At 37.4% G+C, this 26,461-nt stretch overlaps 2 protein-coding genes across 5 annotated transcripts; both read right to left on the minus strand.

Moving 5' to 3' along the window:
• Window positions 1–1,049: 1,049 nt before the first annotated feature.
• Window positions 1,050–11,050, minus strand: LOC111906303 (TMV resistance protein N). 4 transcript variants are annotated; one of them, XM_042897022.2, is made up of 12 exons: window positions 10,815–11,050; window positions 9,542–10,130; window positions 8,002–9,103; window positions 7,655–7,912; window positions 5,022–5,210; window positions 4,790–4,902; window positions 4,627–4,700; window positions 4,305–4,543; window positions 3,939–4,218; window positions 2,977–3,119; window positions 1,785–1,995; window positions 1,050–1,687 (listed from the first exon to the last, which is right to left on the minus strand). In XM_042897022.2, exons 2-6 carry the CDS (start codon window positions 10,045–10,047, stop codon window positions 4,843–4,845), a joined length of 2,115 nt encoding a protein of 704 aa, XP_042752956.2. In that variant the 5' UTR covers window positions 10,048–10,130; window positions 10,815–11,050; the 3' UTR covers window positions 1,050–1,687; window positions 1,785–1,995; window positions 2,977–3,119; window positions 3,939–4,218; window positions 4,305–4,543; window positions 4,627–4,700; window positions 4,790–4,842. The 4 variants fall into 4 exon arrangements, with proteins under 4 accessions (XP_042752956.2, XP_052622025.1, XP_052622026.1 ...); XM_052766065.1 differs by lacking the exons at window positions 1,050–1,687; window positions 1,785–1,995 and adding an exon at window positions 2,602–2,869; XM_052766066.1 differs by lacking the exons at window positions 1,050–1,687; window positions 1,785–1,995; window positions 5,022–5,210 and adding an exon at window positions 2,602–2,869 and having other exon boundaries at window positions 10,815–11,048.
• Window positions 11,051–13,145: 2,095 nt separating this feature from the next.
• LOC111906302 (uncharacterized) lies at window positions 13,146–24,689 on the minus strand. Its single transcript, XM_023902058.3, has 8 exons — window positions 24,534–24,689; window positions 24,298–24,426; window positions 23,524–23,661; window positions 23,384–23,434; window positions 23,174–23,263; window positions 22,931–23,077; window positions 22,667–22,777; window positions 13,146–13,416 (listed from the first exon to the last, which is right to left on the minus strand). Exons 1-8 carry the CDS (start codon window positions 24,624–24,626, stop codon window positions 13,150–13,152), a joined length of 1,026 nt encoding a protein of 341 aa, XP_023757826.1. The 5' UTR covers window positions 24,627–24,689; the 3' UTR covers window positions 13,146–13,149.
• Between the last annotated feature and the right edge of the window lie 1,772 nt (window positions 24,690–26,461).

The following is a 26,461-nucleotide window of genomic DNA, read 5'->3' on the forward strand; positions in this document are numbered from 1 at the left end:
GAGTGTTACAAAACAATTAAACATATATGAACATAAATAAACTTATACAAATAACAGATACGAACGTTCACGAACATAAATGAACGAACGAGACCATTATTCTTGTTCGTTCGTTTATCTAAACAAATTAGAATTTGTGTTCATGTTTATTCATTTATTAAATAAACGAACATAAACGAACTTCCCGCCGAACGGTTCACGGATAGTTCGTTGAACGTTCTGTTCGTTTACAGCCCTAAGGTGGTACAGAAAATGTGAAATGTGAAATTTAACCACACCCTCTAGCCTAAAGATACCAAAACATTTATAGAAACAACCCTTTTGCAAATACCGGTGTTGAATTAACGTCAATGTCCCAAAAATGCACCACATGGTGTGTATTTGCTTTCATAAATACTAGTAATATATATATACAATGTAGATTATGATTCTAACCCTCTAACCCATTAATGAGTTTGTAGAGTTTCGTATCATTCATCAATCCCCTAATTATATTATTAACTGGCTGTAAGGTTATGACAAAACGGGAAAATAAACTATAGCAACAATCAACTGTTAATGTGTATGATCAGTCGGATATAGAACCACAGTTTTATTAGTTATGATTATGAAACCGGCAATCAAATAATCAAGTTGTTAAAAACAGACAACTTACAGAATGCTTGCAAGCAAAATAGCAGTTGTTGTAGAAACCAAGAAGAAGAGGAAGAATCTAGGACATCAGCAACGAGGGATTTTTTAAGTGTATTTTTCAACACAAATTATACTCATAGTGACCTTCAAGAGTTGCATTCTATACTCATAATGGCCTTAGAATCAATTTAATTAGAATAACATCAATTATTGTATTAATATATAATACATATCATATGGTGTCTTTCATCAAGGCAATCTGTAATTACTTTCCATGAATAGCATTAGATGATGCAGATATGGAATATCAACCAACAGTATGGCTAGTAGAAATGTACTAGAATCAGATGTCTTGTTTCTTGTATGAGAAACACAAGCATTTAACCATGCAATTTTCAATCTAATCAGTTTATATATAATCTTTTTTTAAAAGAATCAACAACAGTGATCAATAAAGAAAATCACCAAGGATTTGAGGGACTCTTGGATATATGTCGGGATCAAACAAGTTCATACCAAAATGCATGTTGTTGTGAGGTGTCCATAAAATCTTGATAGAGGACTCTGAATCATGTTGGACCCTAAATGTCTTTCCATCGTCCCAAAATTCTGAGGTATCTGTTGTTTGCATCAGATCATCTTTATTTTTCCTAGGAATGAGTACAGCTCTAAACCTACACTCATCCTCCTTATCCTTACAGTGTACAGAAAAGGAAAGCATATTGTATGTTGAATTCAAGCATTCGGTCTTTTTCAATGAACTAAAAGAGACATATCCTACACATACCGCCCCATAAAAAGAAATGTCTGTTTCATTTGACTCCTGACCAAATAAAGAATGAAAATCTTCGTCTATGCCTTGCTTGATAGTTATATTAACACGCACATCGTGCTCTTCGGATTTAACGAACATCAAAATCCCACAAAAGTAATCGTACCAATCATGTGGAAGCTGCATTGTAAACTTCTTCTCCCAGTTGAGCCAAGGTACAAACCCCCTCCAGATATCAGAGTGTGAAAGGTTGAAACTTATAAAGTGATCTTTAGCGTTTCCCTGCCATATAAAAAACATATTAGATTATGGCTAAACTTATTCTTCTTATATTATGCTTGCATTTATATACATAAAGAATGAAACTCAAAAGCCACACCTGGAGCATGGAGTCTAGTAATATGTCACCACCAAGTTTGTTCTCCCCCCGCAATATGTCGCCAATAAATTTGTTTCTCCCCAGCAGTGAGACTTTCCATAACCATTTACAGTTTGAAATATCTCCAAAGCTTTCAAGTGAGTCACAATAATCCGCTATAACAATAGCTATACTTTGAGGCAGCTCTGACAATTCTACAAGGTTATAGCCACTACAAAAAAAATGCCGATTAGTGACGAAAACGAAATGGTCACTAACAATTGAAGGTGTCATCACTACATCATTTAGTGACCAAACTTTTGGTCGTCACTTGTGGTCACTATAGGTCCGTCACAAAAACTGATTAGTGACCTAAATATAAAAGCGGTCACTAAATAGTGACCAAAATATAATGGCCACTAAATCTGTGACGAAGGGCTTCGTCACTAAATGTTGTCACTAATAAATGAAAGTCGTCACTGTTTTGTCTAATTAGTGACCATAAAAAGTCATCACTCTCTTATGCAATTAGTGACCATAGAAAGTCGTCACTGGTTTATCTAATTAGTGACCTAACAAGTTGTCACTCTCAACCGATTTGTGACCATAGAAAGTCGTCACTAGCTTATCCAACTAGCGACCATAAAAAGTCGTCACTAATTTATCCAATTCGGTAAAAAAAGTCACTGATTTTTGTTGCAGTTTCTTTTATTTAACCAATTTAAGTAACTTTAAGCAAACCTATGATATACAATACTGAAATGGCTAGAACATCATATGAATCATAGAACATAGTTAAGAACAGCAACCACCAAAACAGATTTCCAAAAACAGTAAGTATTCCAATTCTAACTGCCTTACTCATTTTATAAACTGTACACAAATAATAGTTACAAAAGAATGTGATATAGATTGTGGGGAGGCCTTGTGACTAGCTTTCTCTAAGGCCATTTTAATTGACTTTTGCATCTCTAAGTGCCTACTTGCCTACCAAATGACATCATTTAGGTTTTATGTTTAATAAGAAGGGCATTCTTGTCTTTTGCACATGAAATGGTGGTTATGCAGCTTTTTCTAGTAGCAGTGAAATCTTTTCTCCTTCATCACTAGCATTTTGGTCAACATCAATTTGAAAACTTTTTACCCCTCTTTGAAACTCAGGCATAACACCCTCCATAATGCTTGAACATCTTTTATTTAACAAAAAACCAACCTGTAGGAAAAGAACTATTTTTTGTGAGGCTCTTTTTTTTCATGGGATTCCAAGGCTGTGAATCCAAATCCATCCCTCCACATGTCAACCACACTGGGGATCGCAGATACCACCAGCTTCTCAACCTTGAATGACTTGAGCATCTGAAAACCATAATTTTCATTTTACAAGAGTTTATGTAAAACAAATTACATATTTGGTCCCTGTGAGTGAGGTTAGTCCAAGTTACTAATTTTCTCCCTGTGGTTTCGTTTTGTTGCTGTTTTGGTCCCTAAGTTGATTGCTAAATCGAACTATTTGGCCTTCAGTTTTATTAAAGTGACTATTTTGCAGTAGACCAGATTTGTAATCCAATTGTAATTTTATGATTAAATTATTCTCTAAATTATCACGTATCTCTTTTCCTAAATTATAACGTGTTTTATGCTAATGTGTAAATATTTATTTAGTTAATAGAAAATAAAACATGTGTTATTTTCTAAATTATAACGTACTGTATTATTTTATTCTGAAGTATATATGTTTAAAAGAAATTAAAAAAATGTTTTTGTCAACCAATCATAAATTATCACGTATTTTATTTTCTAAATTATAAAGTATCTTGTTCTAACGTACAAATACTTTATTTGGTAAAAATAAATAAACAACGTTAATAGTCAATCTCATATTTTATTTTCTTTTGTCTAAAAAAAATTAGATTATAGAATAAAATACGTTATAACTTAGAAAATAATTTAATAATGATATTATGAGTAAATTACGAATTTGACCCATGTGGTATATGTTTTTTTGGGGGTTTGGTCCAAGGGCAAAATGGTCATGTTATTAAGACCAACATCATGAGTAGTTAGATTTAACAACCCATGGACCAAAACGAAAGAGAAATTTGTAATTAACTCTAGAACTTAGCCAGATTTAATATAAAAACTTTTATGTCGAATAAATTAATATGAAAAGATTACCTCTTCAATAGCATTCATGAGACGCCTACACATTCCCTGACACCGATATTTGCTGCATGTTGCAATTAAAGGCATCTCCGCAACATTTACCCCATGAATCATGAACACAAATTTCAAACATAGGGTTAAAAAGGTCAAAGGGCAAAATGGCCATTTACTATTCAATGCTAGAAAATATCACCAATTTGTATACCTTAATGATGCTACACAAAGTATTATGTCATTTTTCTCCAAGATCACTGTATAGAACCCCTCATAGTTCAGACGTGCAAATTCTGATCTGAAGAAAAAATCAAACGAAATAATTATCTCCAAAAGGCTGTGTTAATTAGTGAAAAAAAATCATGAAATGGTAATAGTGTTCACCCCCAATTGTATAAAACATGTGGGATCATATCAATGTCTGTTCTTGGATCCACCATGGGAAGAAAACACTCCTCCATAATTGTAAGTGCATCTGCCAGTTTCAACTTGCATTCAGCTTTCAAAGCAACCAATCCGGAATGAATCTTTTGGTCGCCATGTATGCATTTCAGAATGGTCCACGAGAAACCATCGGAAATGGAATTCATAATTCCAATCCGGGAATGAAGCCCGAAATAAACCTATAAAACAATCAAGATCAAAAGTTATTAATAGTGTCAAATAAATTCACAGATTCCAATTCCAATTCGATTTCGATTCTTACCTCCTTTCAGCTTTCCCCACAGAACCACGTCAAGTCTCTTTCTATTCCGGTTTCTCCATGACATTCCTCATGGTCTGTAAATAAAATGTTCGATTTTTTAACCAATTTGTTTTAATTTTAGATATTGACAAGAAAGAATAAATTATTTTATATTAAAATTTACATTTATGTTCGCATTGCAAACATTTCAGGCCATCCAAACTTGAAGGCTCGTTATCATTGAGACATTGACCACATTCCCACAAATCCAACAAGAGCATTGCCTTCAGGTAGCTCCTGGAAAAAACAAGACACATAAAATGGGATACAAATAGCCAAATAAATTAAGAAATAAAGACAAAAGGATTATGAAAGTAAAAATATAAATGAAGGGAAAGCAAGACACATACACACACCTGTACACATAAGCATGTTAGATGAGAAGTTGAGGGGCAATTATCACAGCAAATCAACTCACCACCATCACCACAAAGCCCACAACTGTCATCATTATCATCAATTTCCTCCACCTCAACAGTGCGCGTGGCACCTCTCCTAACCTTATACTCAGCTAACCAAGCTTCCAGCTGGCACAAAGTGAACGACTTCCCAGACCCCATAAAAAGATTCAAACACGAGCTTTTTAAATTTAATCTTTTTTCAAAGAGTCAGTATTCTGCAATTTCTTTACCCAATGAATTATATCTATAACATGGTAAGAAACTTCACTAATGCACAATTAGGATGAGTTTGTTACACCTGGACTGATCAAAACAAATTGGAGAGAGAGAGAGAGAGGGGGAGAGAGCTCACCAATTATGAACAGATGGAGATAGATATACTCAAACTTCACTCCCAATTCATGTAAGCATTTCATCGAACAACTGTTGTGCACATTCTATTGAACGGGGGAGAAGATGAACTGTGTCCCTAAGATGCTGATCATAAGAACATACATTCAACTATCCATGTAACCTTCTTTCAAAATCTCATCCAATCGATGAAATCACAAGGGGAAAACGATTGAGATAGAGAGAGAAAGAGATACTTGAGGATGTAGGGAAGGAGCTGGCGACGCCAGTCGGAGGAAGGGGGCGTGGGGACAAACATTGTCGTAAGTAAGAAGTAAGCCTTTCGCCAGGACGACGATTTTTGATGAATTCTTCTCGGACTTTGTTGATAACGTGATGACTTGGGTATAGACAAATGTTGGTCGCCGAACATCCTTGAAAATCTCAGCAGATACAAAAACCCTAGGTAGTAGAAATTGGATTTGGCGATGACGAACTGGAGATTGGGGAAGGTTTAGGGCTTGCAGATGGTGGATGAGAACAACGGTGAAACGATGGGAGAGATTGGTTTGCATCCGTTTATACGTGAAAAATGGTCTGCGTGTGAGCGTGTCTTGTATGTTGTATTGCCACTTGTATTTTAAGGTAAGTTACATTTTTACCCTTGTGGTTTGATGACATGTATTGCCGTTAAAAGTAACTATATGTTGGTGATTTTTTAAGGTTATTTTGACCGTATCTTTTTCCGGTTAAAAGTAAGTATACATTGATCCCTTTTTAGAGTTAGGCGCTATGAATAAAATTATACATAACTAGTGACCATTTTTTGTGGTCACTGAAACTATTTTCATTTTGTATTTCAATCACCATATTGTTTATATTGTTTCGTCACAGTCATCCCACATGAACGTATAGGTGGGTTTGAACAAAGAAGAGCACTCAGTGACCACTATTTTTTGTCACTAAGCCTCTAATGAAGTGATCATTTTTTTGTCATTAGGCCTTCAATGCAGTGACCATTATTTTTGGTCACTAAACTAATTATGATATTAAAATATGATATTTTTTCTGCGCTTAGTGACCGGAGAGTGACGACCATCAAACAATCAGTCACTAAACTTGTAGCATTACCAAAATTCAGTGACGACTTAATAAATGGTCACTAAATGATGATATTAGTGACCAGATTTTAGGTGGTCACTAATAATTGGTCATTAAAAGGGAATTTTCTTGTAGTGTAGCATTCTGATATGTTGAGATATTGGAGCTGAGGAACTCGCAAGAGACTAAAATTCAACTGTACAAATTTATTTCCTTGTAGATAGAGTTCATGCAAGCTGGGTAACTCCCAAACAGCAACCGATCCGATGTCTCCATCTGCCAAATTGGACTCGCTGAGATCCAGCTTTCTTAAGCATCCTATGTGGTTCATCTTGTGAAGTAGAAAATTCTTCATGCTTTGTTGGATCTTTGAAAGATCCCTGCACCTTGAGAGTACAAGGGTCTCGAGTTTCATCGACCGGGCAATGGGTGGAACCATCTTAAGATTTTTACAACAACTTATCTCCACGCAAACAAGCTTTTCCAAACGTCTAAATGATGGATGAATATCTTCTAAAAGCGGAGATCCATTAACCATGAATGATTGAAGATTTGGAAGCCCATCAAAATCTGGTGTCATGATTAGGTTCTTCAGGTTCTGAAGTTTGATAAATCTCAAGTTTGGTAGACACTGTTATATACAAGTGCACAAAAGTCAAAAAATTTCCAACAGTTCATGGAAAATCGGCACACACACACACAATGCTAAATCACCACTCAAATTCATGTACAAGAGAAGGGGAAAAATGTGAAATGCAGGGGAGACAGATAGAAAATTGTTTAGGGGAATTCCTGGTATTTTACTTTTATTTTCCATTCCTGAAAGATGCCAATAAGTAGTGGGATGGAATGTAAGGAATCATCTATCAATTTTGTGTGAGATTTCTTGTAGGAGAGACTAGCCTCTTGAAGTACTTGAATGGAAACTCAGAGTTATCCAATTGATTTTTTTTTAATTATTACTTTCTAATTTGTGTTCTTCCTGTGGTGTTGTTGCAATTCAAAGTAAGGGTATAGCAAAGTGGTATCAGAGCACTATATGGCTCCTCCTGGAAACGTTTCTTAAAGTGGTACACATGTGCTTCTATTGAGAGAGAGAGAGAGAGAGAGAGAGGCAACTATTATTATTCTTTCATCCATTAAACAATAAGAAGTACCTTGTTACCCTCCCAAAGTTGTTTTGCATTGAGCCAGTTGAATGTTAGACAACAAAGCTCCCTTGGTGGAAAATGTTCTGGCACTATGATTAATGGAAGTGTACCCCCATTAACTTTTCTTTCATCCATTACACGTGTCATTCTATTAGCCAAATAAATCCACCGAAGTTTCTTCATGTTTGTAGCGACCTGGAGAACACGTTGTGATTCGTCACTCCTACACCACCGACCATATATAGCCTCAATCTTGTCAAGGTTCTGGGATAGAGGAACAAAATGGTGTGAGGTCGAGTTAGAAGTGTTTCTTCATACATATTTATACCATGAAAATCATGCTTAACCATTACCGTCATTACATCCATAGCACATATTTTTAGAATGTCTTCCTTCTTCCAAACTCTACTATGTTTTTCAGGATTCTTGGGGTGTTTCCTTCTAACAATGTAATGTGCCATTTCTTGTACCAAATCATGCATATCAAACCTTCCATCTTCTGAAATAACTATGAGAGCCTTTTGGACCAACACCTTTATGCCTATAACAGGATGATAACCACAAACATCAAGTATCATCAGACTCTCTTCATCTTTTAACCGCCGCCTGAAGAAACATGCAATGTCTAGGAACAACTCTCTCTCCAGGGGCGTAAGTCCATCAAAGCTGATTTTTAGCTTTTCCAAAATATTAGCATCTGGAATTTCTTTCAATCTAGCCAAGGCACTCCTCCACTCATTCATCTCTTTATCACATAGAAAACGACCCAGAACTCTAAGTGCTAATGGGAGCCCGCCAGAATAAGAAACCACATCTTTTGAAAGCCTCTCATAATCTTCTATACGCCTGTGACCCCGGGGTGCATGCTTGTAAAAGAGCTTCATCGCCTCATCATTGTTTAACAAGTTAATATTGTGTATCACATCTACTTTGTCTCCGGTTAATACATGCTCATCTCTAGTTGTGATTATGATTCGGCTTCCTTCACCGAACCAATCACGTGATCCAGCTAACTCTTCTAGTTGGTCAAGGTTGTCAACATCATCAAGAACAATCAAGACTTTTCTATATTGTAACCTATCCTTTAACATGCACCTTCCTTCTTCAACTCTCCTTACCTCTAGTTTCTCTTGTTTCAAAACCCCAGAAAGAATTTCTGCTTGCAGATTTTCCAAACCGTCTTTATTACTTGATTCCTCCCGGATATTTTTTAGAAAGCAACAACCATCAAACATGCTAGAGATTTCATCATAGATTGAAGAGGCAAGTGTAGTCTTACCGCCACCCCCAACCCCCCATATTCCAATCATTCTCTTACCACCAAAACCAATTTGTGATATCAATCGTTGCATGCGGGCCTCTACTCCAACCAGGTTGTCATCCACACTTGAAGTTATGGGATGCAACCTACGTGAAATTGTGTCAACAATTGTTTTGATGCATTTGGACTCATGCCTGCAAATTGAATATAAAAGTATCATTAACACATGCTCACATTGACGAATAGACTTATCATAAACTACTACCCTAGACAATGTCTACCTTGCAAGTTCTTAGCAAAAGTTAGTCTCCAGTACTAGTGACAGCCAATTTATTATCATCACTATGTATTACCAGTTGTGTTTTCAAAGTAGCTAACAGAACTTCTTCGGATCAAACTTGTTGATTCCTTTCTAAAATATAGATACTGTTATTGGATTATTGCATACCAAAACTATAATTATTTGCATCGTTGTACATGACTAGTTGTACTCTAACACTTATATTCTACCATCGAGAATTTGGCGTTATCCTTTATAAGCCACGTATAAGGTATAAGTATATATGTCTTGTAACAGAGCCCAATATATTAAGCATAAAAAGTGCATAAAGAAAGAAGAAAAAAAACATTACCCGTTCGCAATATGCTCTGGTTCCCATCCAGAAATGTTACTTGCATCCACAAGTGCTTTTTTCCAAGATTCAACCTTCTTGTTGTTCTCCAACGCATGTTTGGCGAATGCTTCTCTGTATTTTCGTTTTTGTTTTCGAACTTCTGCTGGATCAACATTGTAAAATACGGGCATCACAATTTGGTTTCTCGCATCCTTGCATTTCATTATATGTACAAGTTCATCTAAGCACCATGAAGAATCTGCATAGTTTTTAGAGAATATGATGACAGCAATTTGTGATTCTTCAATAGCCTTCTCAAGGGATGGGCCGATTGATTCACCCCGAGGAAGTGTTTCATCGTCCTTGTAAGTGTAGATCCCTTGTTCTTCAAGAGCTGTGTAGAGATGATCAACAAAAGTCTTACGGGTATCTTCTCCTCTAAAACTAAGAAAAACATGATACTTCCACACCTCAGAAGAAAAGGTCACATCGGAAGGAGAAGATGATGAAGATGCCATCGACATGTTGATTTGTTGAGATAGAATGTATGTGGTTTTAGCACCTAATGAAATAAAATATATAGGGAGATGCGAGTCTCCGTTGCAACCTGTTATCATGTAGAAAAACCTCGTCAGAACTCATAATTGCACAAACAGGTTATAATGTAGAAAATCTCATAACTGGTCCTCGGCTGCATTTATTTATTTTTTTATTTTTGTCATAAAAGCTGGTTTGAAAGTATAATACAAGTTATAATTCAAAAGATAGGCATGAACTGATTTAGGTGATCTATATATGTTAGTTTTCACTCAATCACATCATACAAACTAGTCTTTTGCTCTTAATACTACATTCAGATGCAGATGAAATTTCCTAGCAAAACCAAACTTTAGTAGACTCGATCCCTTTTTAACCTTTTTACTTTGCAATCAACTAATATTTGCAAGCATATACTTTAACTTTCCATATAATTTTTTATTAATTTCTTTTCTTAAGTGGAATCGATTTGAGCTTTCCTCCACAACTCGACTCTTCTCTAGATTCGTTTATAGCATACAAAAAAACCTTAACTTACAAAAAAGTTACTATAATCATATAACTATATAACTATTCTTATTCAAAAACTTCATAATTCTGACGTGGGTCAAAATACGTGTCTGTGATTCGACAACGACATTTTCTTTAACTCGATGAGAAATTTTACTCAATAACTCGTATACCAATTCATTGACACTTCAATTTCTTTATTGATAACTTATACTTTATCAATTTACCAGTTTGAGGAACGTACCTAAAATTCGCAGCAACAGCAAACTCTAGCAGGCTCCCTTTCTAAGCTTTTTCGTTGCAATCGACTTAACTTGGCAAGCTTATACTTCAACTTTCATAGGAAATCTAATTTATGCTTTCAAGTTAATTGGATCGATTTGAGATTTTGAGTAGGTTGATACCTTTCTCCACAATTTGACACTTCTCTCTCAATTCTGTAGATCGGTCAACGAGGGAGCAAAGATAATCAGAAGGAAGTTATAGTTTCTTTAAATATATACTCGCGTTTTGGAGTTTCAACATTTAGTCGCCATACTTATATATATTTTACATTTTCGCCACTAAACCTTAAATTTCATTATTTCATTATTTATGCTAATTTGTCAAATAAGTGAATAACCTAAACTATATTTTTAAGATCATCAACATTAACATCATTTTCCTCATAAAAGAATTGTGTTAAATGATACAAATAGTGATTCTTCTTCAAGCAACATTTTATATCAAAAAATACGGGTATATGTATATTTGTTTTTTTTAACTTTATTAGTTTTTAAAACTAGTTTTCATAAAAACCCAACATAGTTTGTTTTTTGGTTCAACCATTCAATTTTTTAATTTTTTTTTTCAGATTAACTATAAGAGGTTGTCCATATTATTCAAAGAGGCCACTTTAAGGGTTTTATGTTGAGTTATGGAGCCTTTTACATGCAAGATTACTTGTGTAATTTAAGAGAGATCACGTATTTATGAAAACAAATAATAAGTAATTATAGAAGCCATAAGGATCCAAACTGTAATTTAATTTGTAAAAATAATAATAAATAAATAACAACCTGGACCTAAAGGTGCAAAACATTGCAAACTATATGGGCAATATTAAAAACTACACTGGACCAAAAGAGTAATTTCAGAAAATTAAAACTTCAAAGACCAGAAATGCAATTCATGTAAACTAAAACTTCAAGGACCCAAAATGTAATTATGGAAAAATTAAAACTATAGGAACCAAAAGTGTTATTTGCTTATTTCTTAGACCAAAAGTGTAGTTCTGCAAATTTATACTACGAGGACCAGAAGTGTATTTATGAAAATTGAAAATTACAGGGACCAAAAATTTATACTACGAGGACCAGGCCAGAAGTGTAATTTATGAAAATTGAAAATTACAGGGACCAAAAATGTAAGTCCAAGTTCTTCGTAGATCCCGCATCATACCAATCTTGGCCTCCATCTTCCCCTCGGGGTGGACAAATATCCACATGACATGTCCAACATAAGATGTTCATGGCTGTCTGGGCAAGCATTGCAAAAAGACCGAGATAACCACGTGGTTGTATCCTATCATTTGTCTTCAATTTCCACCCATGCAATAGCATCAATTAGCAAGCCAAAATATGAAGGCATGTAGCAGCGGACTATACCCCACTCAACATGAGCACACAGGTGAAAACAGAGAGCAAAAGTAGTTTCCCCCATACGATTGCTTACCGACCCTCTACAAACACATACCATCCGATCTTTAATTGATGCCTATAAAAACAAGTCAACAGAAATAAAGATTACAGAATTTTGTATTCTGATGTGAAAAATGATGGATACAAAATTTGATTTGATGTTGACAATAAATAAGCGTTATGAAAGACAAAAGGTAATAAAGCTTACCTTATTCCAGGGAAACAAATAGTTGTTGGTAAACCAAAGCTTTCTCTAGTTCTTTAACGACCACATTCATTCTTGGGCGTTCTTTTCCGGGACACTTCAAGCATTGATGTGCAATGGCTGAAAACGTACTCAAGGAAGCCGGGTTCATCTGATTTCGTAGATCGGAATCAATGATCTCATCTAATGTTCCTTTTTCATAATGATTTTGGGGTAATTCCCCTGAAAAAGGCTCATCAAGATGCTTTGAAACACCCACTAGCTTTCCACACAAGACTTCAAACATCACTACTCCAAAAGAGTAAACATCGGATTTTTGTGTGAGAATGCCATGTTTATAGTACTCCGGATCAACATATCCCGGCGTGCCACATACTTTAGAGATAAGAACCGTACATGGCACATTTGCAAGAGCTATTTTGGACAACCCAAAATCCGAAATCTTAGCTCTGAAATTCTCATCCAATAGGATGTTTGCACTCTTCATGTCACGATGGATAATCCTATGTTCCTTTCCAATATCATCATGGAGGTACTTTAACCCTTGGGCAACATCTAAGCAAATTCGAAGACGTTGGATCCAGGTTAGATCCTTCTTATGTAAATGTTGGTCAAGACTCCCATTACTTTCATACTTATAAACAAGGATTTTCTCGCCACCTTCGTCGCAAAATCCAACAAGAGATACAAGGTTGTTATGTGTAAGCCGAAAGCAATGCAATCTCCATCATGAATTCATGGCCTCCTTGATAAGACCTCGGATCCAACTTCTTTACTGCAATTGTGCCATGTTCATTTTTGGCTTTATACACCATCCCAAATCCACCCTTCGCGATGATATATTCTTCATTGAAGTTGTTGGTTTCCATAACTAAATTTCGTAGAGGAATCTTCAACTGCGACAAATCTCGAAGTATAATGGGGTCTTCAATAGGATTTAAACTTGTATCAACAAGGTCTTCCTGCATAATGGATGTATAGTGTGAATGATTATCAAGTAAGAATCCTTTACTTGAAAAGCATAGCGTTCACAAATTGGAACTAATGTCAAATTATCAGCACATTGCCTAAATTGATACAAACATGACAGTACATTGTTATTTAACAAAATATGATGACTATTAGTTTGTTATTATATTATTGTATTTTATAGGATAGCAGACATTAACTTTGTATTTGTCAAGGTAGCTTTGTGAAAATATGTTCCTAAATATTCTAGGGCTTTCCACCTCGTATTGATTAGGGATGGCAATTGATGACATGGCACGACAAAAATACACGACACGAAACGAAATTGAGACGAAACTGAAATTCGAATTCATGTTCGTGTCGTGTTCATGTTCATGTTCAAAATTTGACACGAAATTGACACAATTTAACATTTTTTGTCGTGTTTGTCGTGTTATGCATGAATACATATTAATTAAATACATTAATTGTTATTTCATGTTATATTTGTCGTGTCGTGTGTGTTTTTCGTTTTTTAATCGGTTTGTTTTCGTGTTAGTTAAAAAAAACCCAAGATCGTGTCGTGTTACATAAAACTTTATTGTGTCGTGTCAGACAAAACACGACATGATGGCCCGATTTGCCACCCCTAGTATTGATTATATATGTTTGGATCTGATTCAATGCAAGACATCTCTCTCTCTCTCTCTCCCCCCCCCCCCCCCCCCCCGACCGGCGATTCTCTCCTTTTCTCCAATGGCAAAAAAAACTTCATCCAGATCTAATGACCACTAAAATCAGAAACTTTATACCCCTTACCTTGGAGATGGAGAGTGGCTAATATACTTCTTGGGTAGAATTATTTAAAATATAATATTGTGCCTTCCAAGTTCTCGATCTCCTTCAACCCATGACCAACTCTCCTACTCCTGTTGCAGCCGGCGAAAAAGATGCACCCAAACCCATCGATAGAACTGTGACAGCGTCTTGATGCCATAGTTCTACAGTGGATTTACACAGCACTATTTCAAACAATCTCCTTCACACGATTCTCAAACCAAATTCCTTGGCTACCCATGCATAGAAAGCTCTTGAAAGCATTTTTCAAGACAATCAAAATGAATGTGCTCTCTACCTTGAACACAAACTGTTACAACAAAGCTTTCCAATTTTCCAAATTGTTCGGCCTACTACAAAGCCTTGAAGATGCTATCTGATCAATTATCTAATGTTGGTTCACCTGTTTCAAACCAACACCTTGTTTTACAATTGATTGCAGGTCTCACAAAAGCATACGAAGGCATTGTTACGATGATACAACAAACAAAGCCTCTTCCAGAAAAATAATGCAACCAAAGCGGCTGTTGCGAACTCCTCCGCACTCACTGCTCACACTCAATCCCCTAGGCCCTCTTACCACTCATCTAATTTTCAAACAAATCGTAGGCATGGCCACAGTCGAGGAAATAGAGGCCGCGATCGAGAAAAACGAGGCGGTGGACAATATGACAGTGGTCGTGGCTCGCAACAACCACATTCACCATGGAATAGACAACACTCATTATCTCCCTCACCACAACCGTGGGTTGCTCCTTATGGGTAATTCTAGTGGCCACCTCCACAAACCCTTCCTTGCCCTTACCCTACTACTACTCGGACACAATCACCTATATATGCACCGTCGAATGCACCCGTACTGCTTGCATCCAAACTACCTGTGCAAAACATAGTCCTAAAGCTACTGAAAATAAAACAGAACTAGGTCTACTTTCTCCTAAAGACTTGGTAAACAAATACCATTTATTCTCCACTAACTTTTGGTCAAACAAAAGACCAAGTCAGAATTATTAACTAACACCATTCCATCTCCACCCAATTACTCTATTTTCACAGATAACACTCCTCACCTTATCCGTTGGCATACTACTATTGCTAGCACCACCACCGAACTCACCTCCCCAAGTACCAAGTACCACTGCAGGTACATCATCATCGGCCTCACCCATTTCTTCACCAACGCCATCTCTCCCTACTCCTCCACCCCTTCCCCCACTACACTTCGTATATAGTCGTTGTACTCATCCTTCCCCATAACCTCTACACTCCAACACACCTACCACTTCTACCCAACTATCACGTACCATGCAAACTTGTTGTATGTGTAACACCCCGTTTATTTAATAAATAAATAGACAAATTAATGAATTAATAGTAGCCCTAAAATTAATAATTATATAGCAAGGTGTGGGTCTCGAGGAGTTAACTGTCATAATTTTAGAAGGGGGGATCAAAGTGTAAAATCCGAACTTGATTTGTAAGTAATATTGAAGACAGCGACTGCTTGGTAACAATTAGGACTCAATATGAAAGGAATTTGGAAGCAAGGATAAAATGTAAATTCTGGATTTATATTGTAGAGATTTATGGAATCAGCGAGTGGACTCAGCGAGTCTGGGCGAGAAAAACCCTAATCTCAGAGGTTGTGCCCTATATAAAGCACATTATAACCCACCCTCAGCCTCTTTACTCCCCTTTTGAGTTCCAAAAATCTTAGAATTGAGTGAGCCTTCATTATGTGAGAGAATAGAGCCTTGGAGGAGAGAGTCTTGGAGAGGGCTTGAAGATCAAGGGCTTTGCTGCAAAGGAGTGGTGTAGATCCGGGATTTACTTTAGTTGGGGCTTTCATTTGAGGTAATAGTCTGTTGTTTGGGCTTATGTGCATCTAGATCTATCTTATGTTTGAGTTTTGGGCATTTTGGAGTATGGATGAGATCTATTTCGAGTTTGGAGTAGATCTAAGGTTGCTACCTCAAATATAGTTTGGTAATAACCCAGAGAGTCATAAAGTTTAGGCCAATAAGTTGTTGGTGAAGCCCCTTTGTTACAAACCCTAGCCCTAGAGTGTTCTAAGCTGATAACTCCTTGGTTATCCGTAAAGTTTGCCACTTTACGTGGGGGTTAGGCTCTAGAAGAATGGATCTATGGATTTGAGCCCCTGCATGGCTCGAAAAACCATTGTATGGATTAAGAACTAAAGAGACTCGGCGAGTCACATGGGTGTACTCGATGAGTTGTATGAACATGAGCATGAACTCGGCGAGTTGGAAGAACATCTCGGCGAGTCTGTTGAAGATTACCTTGGACTCGGCGAGTCTGTTCTTGGACTCGGCGAGTCAAGTCGGGAAACCCCAAACCCTTCGAGTTAAGACTCGAATCAGTGAGTTGAGTGGAGACTCAGTGAGTTGCACAGGTCAGAACTCGGAAATCGGTAGACTCGGCGAGTCAGGGGATGACTCAGCGAGTCGAGTCGCGAAGGAAAAGATCCTGAGCGTATGAACTCGGCGAGTAGGGTCAACCTGGAAGGTTGACTTTGGCCAGGACTTTGACTTTGACCAGAGTTGACTTAGTTGACTGTTGAAGGGCAGTTTGGGACTAAGTGTTATATTTGGTATTAGTAGATCGGGGAGTCATTGGAGTAGCAGTGCGGGAGTTGTCAGATAGCGGTCAGAAAGGTATCAGCAAGAACTTCAGCAGTGCAGGTGAGGTACCTTCCAGTAGCGGTGGGTCTACGGCCACAATGTCGGTCCACCAGTAGGAGTTGTATGTTAGATGATTGTCTTTGTGATATCATCTAGGTTTGCTACTACCTGATATGTTATATGCTGGCATGATATGTTATATGTGATAGTAATAGAGTTCGATTGTTAGGACCGGAGGATAGGTCAGGCACCCCAGATATGTCTGACAGTATGTGATGATATGTTTGTATGCTGGCATGATATGTTATATGTGATAGTGGTAGTAGGAGGGGAATAGTCCCCAAGTTCGGTTGCTAGGACCGAAGGGTAGTTCGGACACCCCAGATATGTCTGATAGTATGTTTATGTTATGATATATGTGATAATAGCAGTAGGGGGTGAAATAGTCCCCGAGGGTCGGTTGTTAGCACCGACGGATAGGTCAGCACCCCAGAATGGCTTGACATGGGTAGGTCCGCACCCCAGAATGGCTTGACACGGGTAGGTCGGCACCCCAGAATGGCCGTACCGGGTAGGTCAGGCACCTCAAAACTGCCCGACAGTATGTATGCTTTGTGATTGTATGGTATGTGGTATGATGGGGGAACTCACTAAGCTTTGTGCTTACGGTTTTCAGTTTTGGTTTCAGGTACTTCGTTTTCAAAGGAAAGGAGTCGACTCGATCATAGCGCATCACACTATGTTTTCCGCACACAAGATCCTTGGGATTTACGCTCTGATATGGTTTTATGATATTATGTTTCTGATTACTGACACTTGGGTTTTGACATGAGACGTTATTATCAATGTTTTTATACTGATGGTTTTATGTAATAACATAATTAAAATGAAATTTTTGACCTGTATTTTTGGGATGTTACAATTTGGTATCAGAGCCTTGGTTTGAGGGATTCGGGCACTCTCGGATGTGTCTGAACTCAAACTAAGGACTTTGTATGAAAATTTTCAAAAGTAAAATCATTTTATAAAAGAAGTTTGAAAAGAGAAAAGAACTTTGAAAAGAACAAGGTGTGTGATGCGTGCAATCAACCGAGCTCAAGTAAGTATTCCCAAATTACCCATACAAGTTATGTTACCAGTTTCAGTTTCAGTTTCAGATCAGTTCAGTTTCAGTAAAACAGCATGCTAGTATAGGACTAAGGATCTAGGAGGATGTCTTATGTGTCTGCTTTATGTGTTTCAGCTTGATGAGAATTGCATGCTAGTATTGAGTAGACAGTAGTAGGATAGCCTGTGTAGGTTATGTCTGATAGTATGAGCTTAGCATTGTATGCTAGTATAGTTTCTTGTTATGAGAATAGTTTTGCATGAGTATGTTTCCTTTATCCGAATGCTGCTTGCTTTGTGCTTTGTGGGACTCTGAGTGATGGGAGTTAGTCATTAGGTGAATACGTCACGTCACATGTGGTCAGGGTTGAATAATCTCAGAGTGTCGGATTTGACCCTATTGTGCAGCTCTCGTCTGAGTCTAACCGTTGTAGGGACGAGTCTTTTACTCGAAGGATTATCCGAGACTCATTGCATGTGATGGTATTCAGGTGGTGGCTAATTGGCATTACAAGGAGGCCTTCAGCAGCTAAGGACTGGTTTGGGTGGAGTCTGAGGTTCCCTAGGGCAAGCCTAGGAAGGTAGTAGCAGAGATCAGTAGCAGGAGAGTGACTTGGTGGAGTTGAGGTAATTTTTGAAGAAAGTACGAATATATGTGGAAGGTAGTATGGGCCCGTACTACTGAAAGCAAAGGATCCGTACTTGAATCAAGAGGGGCTGAGACAAGATCAGGCAACTTGTAGAGTGTGTGAGAGATCCCTCAGCAGCGGTGTGTATATTGATCAGTAATGTGTTATGTTTGCAGCATGGTGACATTGCGTGCGATACCAGTTAGCAGTTCAGGTACCAGGGAGGGATCTGACTCAGGTTCTAGAGTCGGGCAGCTTGATGATCAGATGAGGGATTTCATTTCCGCATAGATTGTGCGCAACATCATTGATCAGACTCCAGTGATTTTTGGTTCGGTTAGAGAGGCCATCGTGGAGCTTATGGACGGTCATCTTGAGGCCTTTAGGGCCGGGATAGTATCAGGACAGTTTGGGGCTCGTCTAAAGCCCGATTCTTATGGAGTTCGGGGATCCATCAGAGAGGGGGATTCCATTTCTGGCTTATTCCATCAGGAGTCAGGAGTGAGTGGGGCACCCTGTCTCCAGGAGAGACCCTTGCATGACTGGGTAATTAATGAGGTTTCAGGGACCGCTAAGTTCCAGGGACAGCCAGCTGCTGTTCATACGGTTGATGGAGTAGTCGGGGTCACTCGAGAGCAGGAGATTGGTTTGGATAGGCAACTCGGAAAAAGGAAGCGGGCACGTGTTACAGGGAGATTGGGAAGGAGTGTGGAGTCCTGCTCAGCATTCAGATAGTAGTAGAGTCTTGTAAGTCTACGGGGGTAGCCGTAGCACTCATTAGCAGTCAGATAGTAGTAGAGTGTTGTAAGTCTGCGGGGATAGTCGTAGCATTCACTAGCAATCAGATAGTAGTAGTGTTGTAAGTCTGCAGGGGTAGCCGTAGCATTCACTAGCAGCCAGGTTATTAGGAAGTTGTAAGTATGTGGATGTAGCCGTAGCATTCGTCAGGTTAGTAGATAGCATGAGCGTGTTGTTTGGACGCGGGAGAAGCAGTAGTACCCACCAGCTCGGGTACAATAGTGAGGATATGGAAATCCAAGGGTTGGATTTCGGATTTCCCAAGTGGTTTAGTTATGGTTAAGCCAGCGATTCGACAGTTGGATCGTCTCCACTGGCCGCCGTGTCGGGTGGCAGTGTGCTTTGTTTAGATTGTGACTCGTTTGGATGTTTGGACATGGGCCTAATAAACCTTAATGGGCCTAATAAACCTTAGTGGGCCGAATGAATACCTAATGGGCCCAATAAAACCCTAATTGACCTAAAAGCCCAAACATGTGACTAATGAGCCTAATGAACCCTAATTGATCAAAAGACCTAGCTATTGGGCCTATTGGGCGAAGATGGGGTTGGAAACCCTAATTAGGGTTTAGAAAACCCTAATAGTAGATTTATGGGCTTTGGACTTATCGTGTATTAAGCCCAATCACACCATATGATTTAATTAGAAGAATGATGGACTTAATGAATTATGTCCTTAATGGGTTAAGTAAGAAACACTTAGCCTTAATCATCATTTTATGAGAAATCCTAATTTCACTTGGGTTTATTATTGGGTCTTTCTATTGGGCCTTGATGATTGGGTTATTAATGGGCCATCCAAGATCAAGCAAATGGACTAGTATAATTAATGGGCTTTAAGGTAAGGCTCATATGAGGAGTTAAACCAATTTGGAAATTAGGTCATAAATGGGCCATAGTTTGGGCCTTTATGATTATGTGGTATTGGGCCATTAGAATGTTGGACTGGACTAAATGGTTGGGCCTTATGGTAAGACCTTATAAAGGTTTGGGCCCAATTTGGAAAATCGGGCCATGTGTTGGGCTTTGACTCATAGTTGACTTTTGGGCTTTTGGATTGGGCCTTGGGCTTAAATCAAGCCAAGATAGGGGTAAAGTATTCTTTTACCCTAACATGGACTTATGATTATGTGTTAGAACCCAATTATTAATTAGGTGTTATTTTGATGTTGACAGATTCGGGAATCTGTCAGCCAGCAACCACAACTTTATCCGCGGGACTTCAGCAGTGTGAGATGAGTCTCCTCACTGTTTGTATGGGTCTAAGGCACCAATGTTAGCCCATTTAGTTTATGTATGATAGGAAGACCCAGAGGTTAGCGCTAGGCATTATTCATGAAAGACCAGGAGGCGGCTCCTGGCACACAATATGTTATTATGTATGGTAGGAAGACCCGGGGGTTAGCACTAGGCAATATGTATAAAAGACCAGGAGGTGGCTCCTGGCACACTGTATGCTATTATGTATGAAAGACCGGGAAGTGGTTCCTGACACACTATATGCTGATTAACTAAGTAGAGTAGTATGTATGTCAGTTGTCTTTGTGATACTTGCATGGAAAATCAGGAGATGGCTCTTGGCACTTGTCTGTGAGACCAAGGGGGTGGCCCCCAGCTTGGCAAAAAAGACCACGTGGCGGCCCGTGGCATAATGACAAGACTATGTTTGGCACATAGCATCTTTACTAATTACGAGATATGTATGGTTCATGGTTATGTATGATGGTATGCGAGTATGTGTTTATATGTTAGACAGTATCCGGTTGAAAGAGACCGAAAGGGTAAGCCAGCACCTAGATATGTTAGGCAGTATGTTGATATGTATGGTATGTGGTATTTTGGGAACTCACTAAACTTCATGCTTACGGTTTTCAGTTTTGGTTTCAGGTACTTCGTTTTCAAAGAAAAGGAGTCGGCTCGATCGCAGCGCATCACACTATGGTTTTCCGCACATGAGATCTTTGGGATTACACTCTGATATTGTTTATGATAACGTGTTTTGATTATTTCTACTTTGGCTTTGACATGACATGATGTTATAGATGTTTTATTATACTGTTGGTTTTATAATAACTTATTTAAAAAAAGATGAAATTTTTGGCCTTAAATTTTGGAATGTTACAGTATGACTCGTCTATCCAACAACAACCCTCCACTTAGCCTCCACTCCTCTGTTTCTATTTCTCCCTTGCCCAAAAAAACTATCAAATCCCTACTATCGACAGCTTGTTGGGGCACAACAATACTTAACTTTTACGCGACTTGACATAAGATACGTTGTCCAACAAGTTTGCATGCACATGTATGCTCCAAGCACCACCCATTTTACAACCCTAAAACGCATACAATGTTACATTAACGGGACCATTGATCACGGACTCACGATTTGTTACTTGCACTGACTTTTACTACTTCTCTTCTATCCCATACTGATGCTAACTAACTAGGTGGGATGCCCAGACACCCGCAAATCGACATCCGTCTATTGTATATTCATGGGTAATAATTTACTTTCATGTTCTTTCAAAAGGCAACCCACAATTTCACGATCAAGATCAAGTGTCGAAGCTGAATACAATGGGGTTGCAAATGTGGTATCTGTGTCTTGCTAGTGTCGAAGCTGAATACAATGGGGTTGCAAATGTGGCATATGTTGTGTAAATTGCACCACCAACCCCATAAAGCCACTCTTGTATATTGTGACAACATTAGCACAATATATATTTCCACTAATCCGGTGCAACATCAAAGAACTAGCACATCGAGATCGATATTCATTTTGTCAGGGAAAAAGTGGCTCGAGGTGATGTTTGCATTTTTCATGTACCTTCTAGATTTCAAATTGTTGACATATTTACCAAAGGCCTACCGTGGATTCTATTTGAAGATTGCAAGTCCAGTCTCAACATCAGAAATCCTTATATGTTCCGACTAAAAGGGTGTATTAGTCTGTTATTATATTATTGTATTTTATAGGGTAGCCACCATTATCTTTGTATTTCTCAAGGTAGCTTTATGTAAATATGTCCCTAAATAGTCTAAGGCTTTCCACCTTGTCTTATATATTTCAATGCAAGACACAAACATTTTAGCCTCTTTTATTGACAAAAGGAAGGAATAACGGTTGACCCCTCCTCCGATGTTATGACAAGATAATTGTATTGTAACTGTCTAACTGATATATGAGGGCAAAAAATTCCCAAATGATGAAATGAAATATTAATTCGTTGTCAACAACAAATATTATGTACCTTAACGAGGCCAGGTAGCCTAATGGTAACTAGATCTTCAAGCACCTCTATTTTGTCCAGAGATAAGGTGGTATATAGTATATCAACATCACCAAACTCATCAAAATCCTCCTGTAGTAAACATGATTTGTGGTAGTTTTAGATGCTTTTTCCAAATCACAAAATTGAAAATTCCTTGATCTTAAGTTTTTGAGAAGGTGACAAAGAATCAAGAACCTCAAAGGAACTATTGAGAGAATGTGAAAGGGAAAAACAAATTGTAACCTGATTTCGTTCCACATAGTCATCAATGAAGTCTTTATCGTCGTCGACTTGCTCAGGACTCAATTCATCATTATCTAGCAACCTCAATATCAACTCTAGCTTCATTATATGAGCCTTGTGCCTAGCAATTGATGATCCTAAATGAGTCTATGAAACAAAACGTATCCAGTAAATTTTAAAGAAATGGTGTCTATTATGAGGTGAAATTTAAAACACTGAATCTATTATTATTCATCATATTACCAGTCTCGGAAGTCTTGCTTTTCCTTTCCTTACGAATAGCTCCTCCATCTTAGCCTCAAAGCTATCGATTTGAAATTCCAACTCAGACACCTAACCATTTATAAGCCAAAATCAAATCCAAACACCTAATCATTTATAAGCAAGAATCAAAGCCAGCACTCGAGCAATAAAACAAAGAGAGGCCTTCAAATCAGTAGTATAGTATCATACCGTATCGTTCAACCACTCTCTAGTCTCTGACTTGTCTTTATCATTTTGAGCCTACAAAAGATCATGTTTACAATGTCAAAAGGTGATTTCTATATATTCCCAGTTTCAGTATAATATGCAAAAAGAGATGCAATAGCTACCGTTTTAGGCTGCTTTCCCAGACCTTCCTTAGAGAAAGCTTTTCTCTTTGACTCCTTTTCACAAATCCTATAGCGTTCCATTCCTCGCTCAATAAGCTTGCGAGCATCCTTCAGAACCTGCTCATAAGAGGCACTAACCTACAAAGAAGGAAGTAGAGGAAACAAGAAATAAACATCTGATTTTTAGCATAGAAACTAAAACTAGATTAAATTTGAGACAATGGCAACAATATCAGAAATTAAGAATGAAACTACAACACATCTAATGTTTTACTCATGCACAAATGTTGATGCACTGTCAATGCATTAGACAACACATATAAACCCTGATGAAGCTAAAGTTATTTATCATCGACAATGGCAACAAAAAAACATCATTTGCATGAACACATCAAGCAACTTATTTTTACTTCAAAACCATGCTCTTAGTGAGGAACACAATGTCAACCCATCATATCTTTTATATACATATACTTGTCAAGGTAACCAACATACAACAAGTTGTCAAAAAATATTAGATAGTTGGTAAGTGATGCTAGTCTAATGATGTAACGCATAAGCACCACACCCATGTACTTTAAAGATATCATATGTTGTTAACGAAATCTTTCATCAACAGTACAAAGAAGGCAGGGAATTAAAATGTTAGATGGTTCTCCACCGTGGATGAGCAGAATTTGTTTCATAAGGCGACTAGACGGCAGGGTAATCAGGATAATGTCCATCGTGAGTCAAGTGCAATAACAAAGTAATACAAAGGGGAACAAGAATGACCTTATCCTTGATCTCGCTAGACTGTAACCATATCTTAATCTGGTCCCTGTACCTTTGAAGTTTCTTAATCTCCTTCTTCAAATCGGCCTCAAACTTATCCTTCTCATAGGCATTGTCAGTATAGTAAACCTAAAATATGAGATTTGAACATGCGGGCATGAAACCTTCAGCATTCAGATTACATAAAAACCAGAAACGTCAATAATTCAAATAAATTTAAAAACAGTTACGCATACCTTGTTCCAAGTGCTGTCGAAAACATCAACACCTTCCTGAACTTTCTTTAGAACTCGATCGATCTCCCCTTGAAGCTTTCTACTGGATCCCATTGATAGAAGTTGAAATTGGATTGTGAAACCTAAGCATCCAAAACCTTCGCCGACAATATATATGGTGATGAGACGTGATTATATTTTGTGCAAGTGGGTTCCAATGTGGTATGGGTACCCGGCATTCCCAAAGATATTTTGGGCCGTGGCTAAAGTAGAAAATGGGTATATAATTAAACTTAAATAGAATATTGATATTTTTTTAGTATTAATATCATTGTTAATTTATTACTAGATTGAGTTAGATGATGTACTTCACAAGCTACAGGAGTCGAACACGGATCCATCAAAAACTAAAAAAACATGTAAATATCAGGTATTGTACATTTAAAAAAGAGAGAATATTAAATGTAAAGAATCTTTCAAGGTATGTTAAAAGGTGGAACATAAGAAGAATCGAACACGGAGCATTTTGATTGAATTTGTTAAGCGGCCAGATATTACTCAACTACACTACCAATAACAGTATAAAATAAATATTTCTTATACATCTATATAAAATAAATCGAAATTGGGCCCTAACTATATTTGGGCCCTGGCCGTTGCCCAGATTGCCTACCCTCACGAGCCAGGCTTGGTGTACCATGTTTATAGACTAATTAAAAGGAGATTTGTTTCCTAATCCACCTTAAAAAAATGAAAGAGAAAGAAAATGAAAGACCGTGAAATAATTAATTTAATTTCACTAAAAAGTATATATTATTTCTTAGATTATTTTAAACAAAATTATATAAGCGATTTATTGGTTAATCACATCTCCACAATTGGTTTATCAAATGTAACCTTGTTAAAATTTTTTTGACGAATATGATTGTTATGGTTTCTAAAACTTACAGGTTTGATCCCTATGGTTTTATTTTATTAAAAATTTTATCTAAAATTATTACTATTCTTTTTTCCAATTTCATTTTCCTTTTTTTAATGTAATTGTACTTATAAATAAATAACCCCCACCCCTTCATTTGCCTTTTCCGGTTAAAGATCATACTCCCACCAATCATCGACTTCAAATCAACCACATCGGCCTCTTTCAAACCAAATTTTTCATTTTAATTTAAAGGAAATCATTCCAAATTCATTATTAAGATAAATAAATAACTACTTGTTCCAAACCATAATCAAATAAGATTCATAAAGATAATAACATAAATTGTGCAGAAGTTGCTAAAATATATTTGTAGATGCAATGCAATCAAGTCGTGTCCTTCCCATTGTCGTCTTAACAACCTGAAACATTTTAAACTTAAACCAATAAGCACAAAGCTTAGTAAGTTCCCCAAAATACCACATCCTCATGTAAATGTTATGATACCATCATAGTTTTACACTCATTTTCATTACTATAGTACCATTGTAGTCCTTCCTGCTACGATCTCACCAAAGTGTTTCATACAACTGTTATGGTACCACCATAGTCTTTCATATAAGTGATATAGTACCACCATAGTCTTTCATACATGTGTGATGGTACAACCATAGTGTTTCATACAGGTGTTATGGTACCACTTTAGTCTTTCATGCAAAAGTCACAAAGACAATCTAGCATACATCAACATCTAGTGTCCTACGTAGTATAGTAAGAAAACTCACCTGGATCCAACAAGCTAGCAGAATCTCAACAACAGTTTTCACAATGAAACGGCTAACACAAACCACTTAATTGGTGTTCAATTGAATGGAGTTTCAAAAGTTCATTATTATAGTTGCATTTTTGGTGCTTATCCTGCTATTTTAATGCTCATAAATTTCATGACAATTGGTGGTCAAAAATTCATTGCTATAATTGCTCTCCTGAGGTTGATATGTCCATATCAAATGATGTTCAATAAAATGAT

Source organism: Lactuca sativa, chromosome 8 (assembly GCF_002870075.4).
Source record: "Lactuca sativa cultivar Salinas chromosome 8, Lsat_Salinas_v11, whole genome shotgun sequence".
Taxonomy (NCBI): Eukaryota; Viridiplantae; Streptophyta; class Magnoliopsida; order Asterales; family Asteraceae; genus Lactuca; species Lactuca sativa.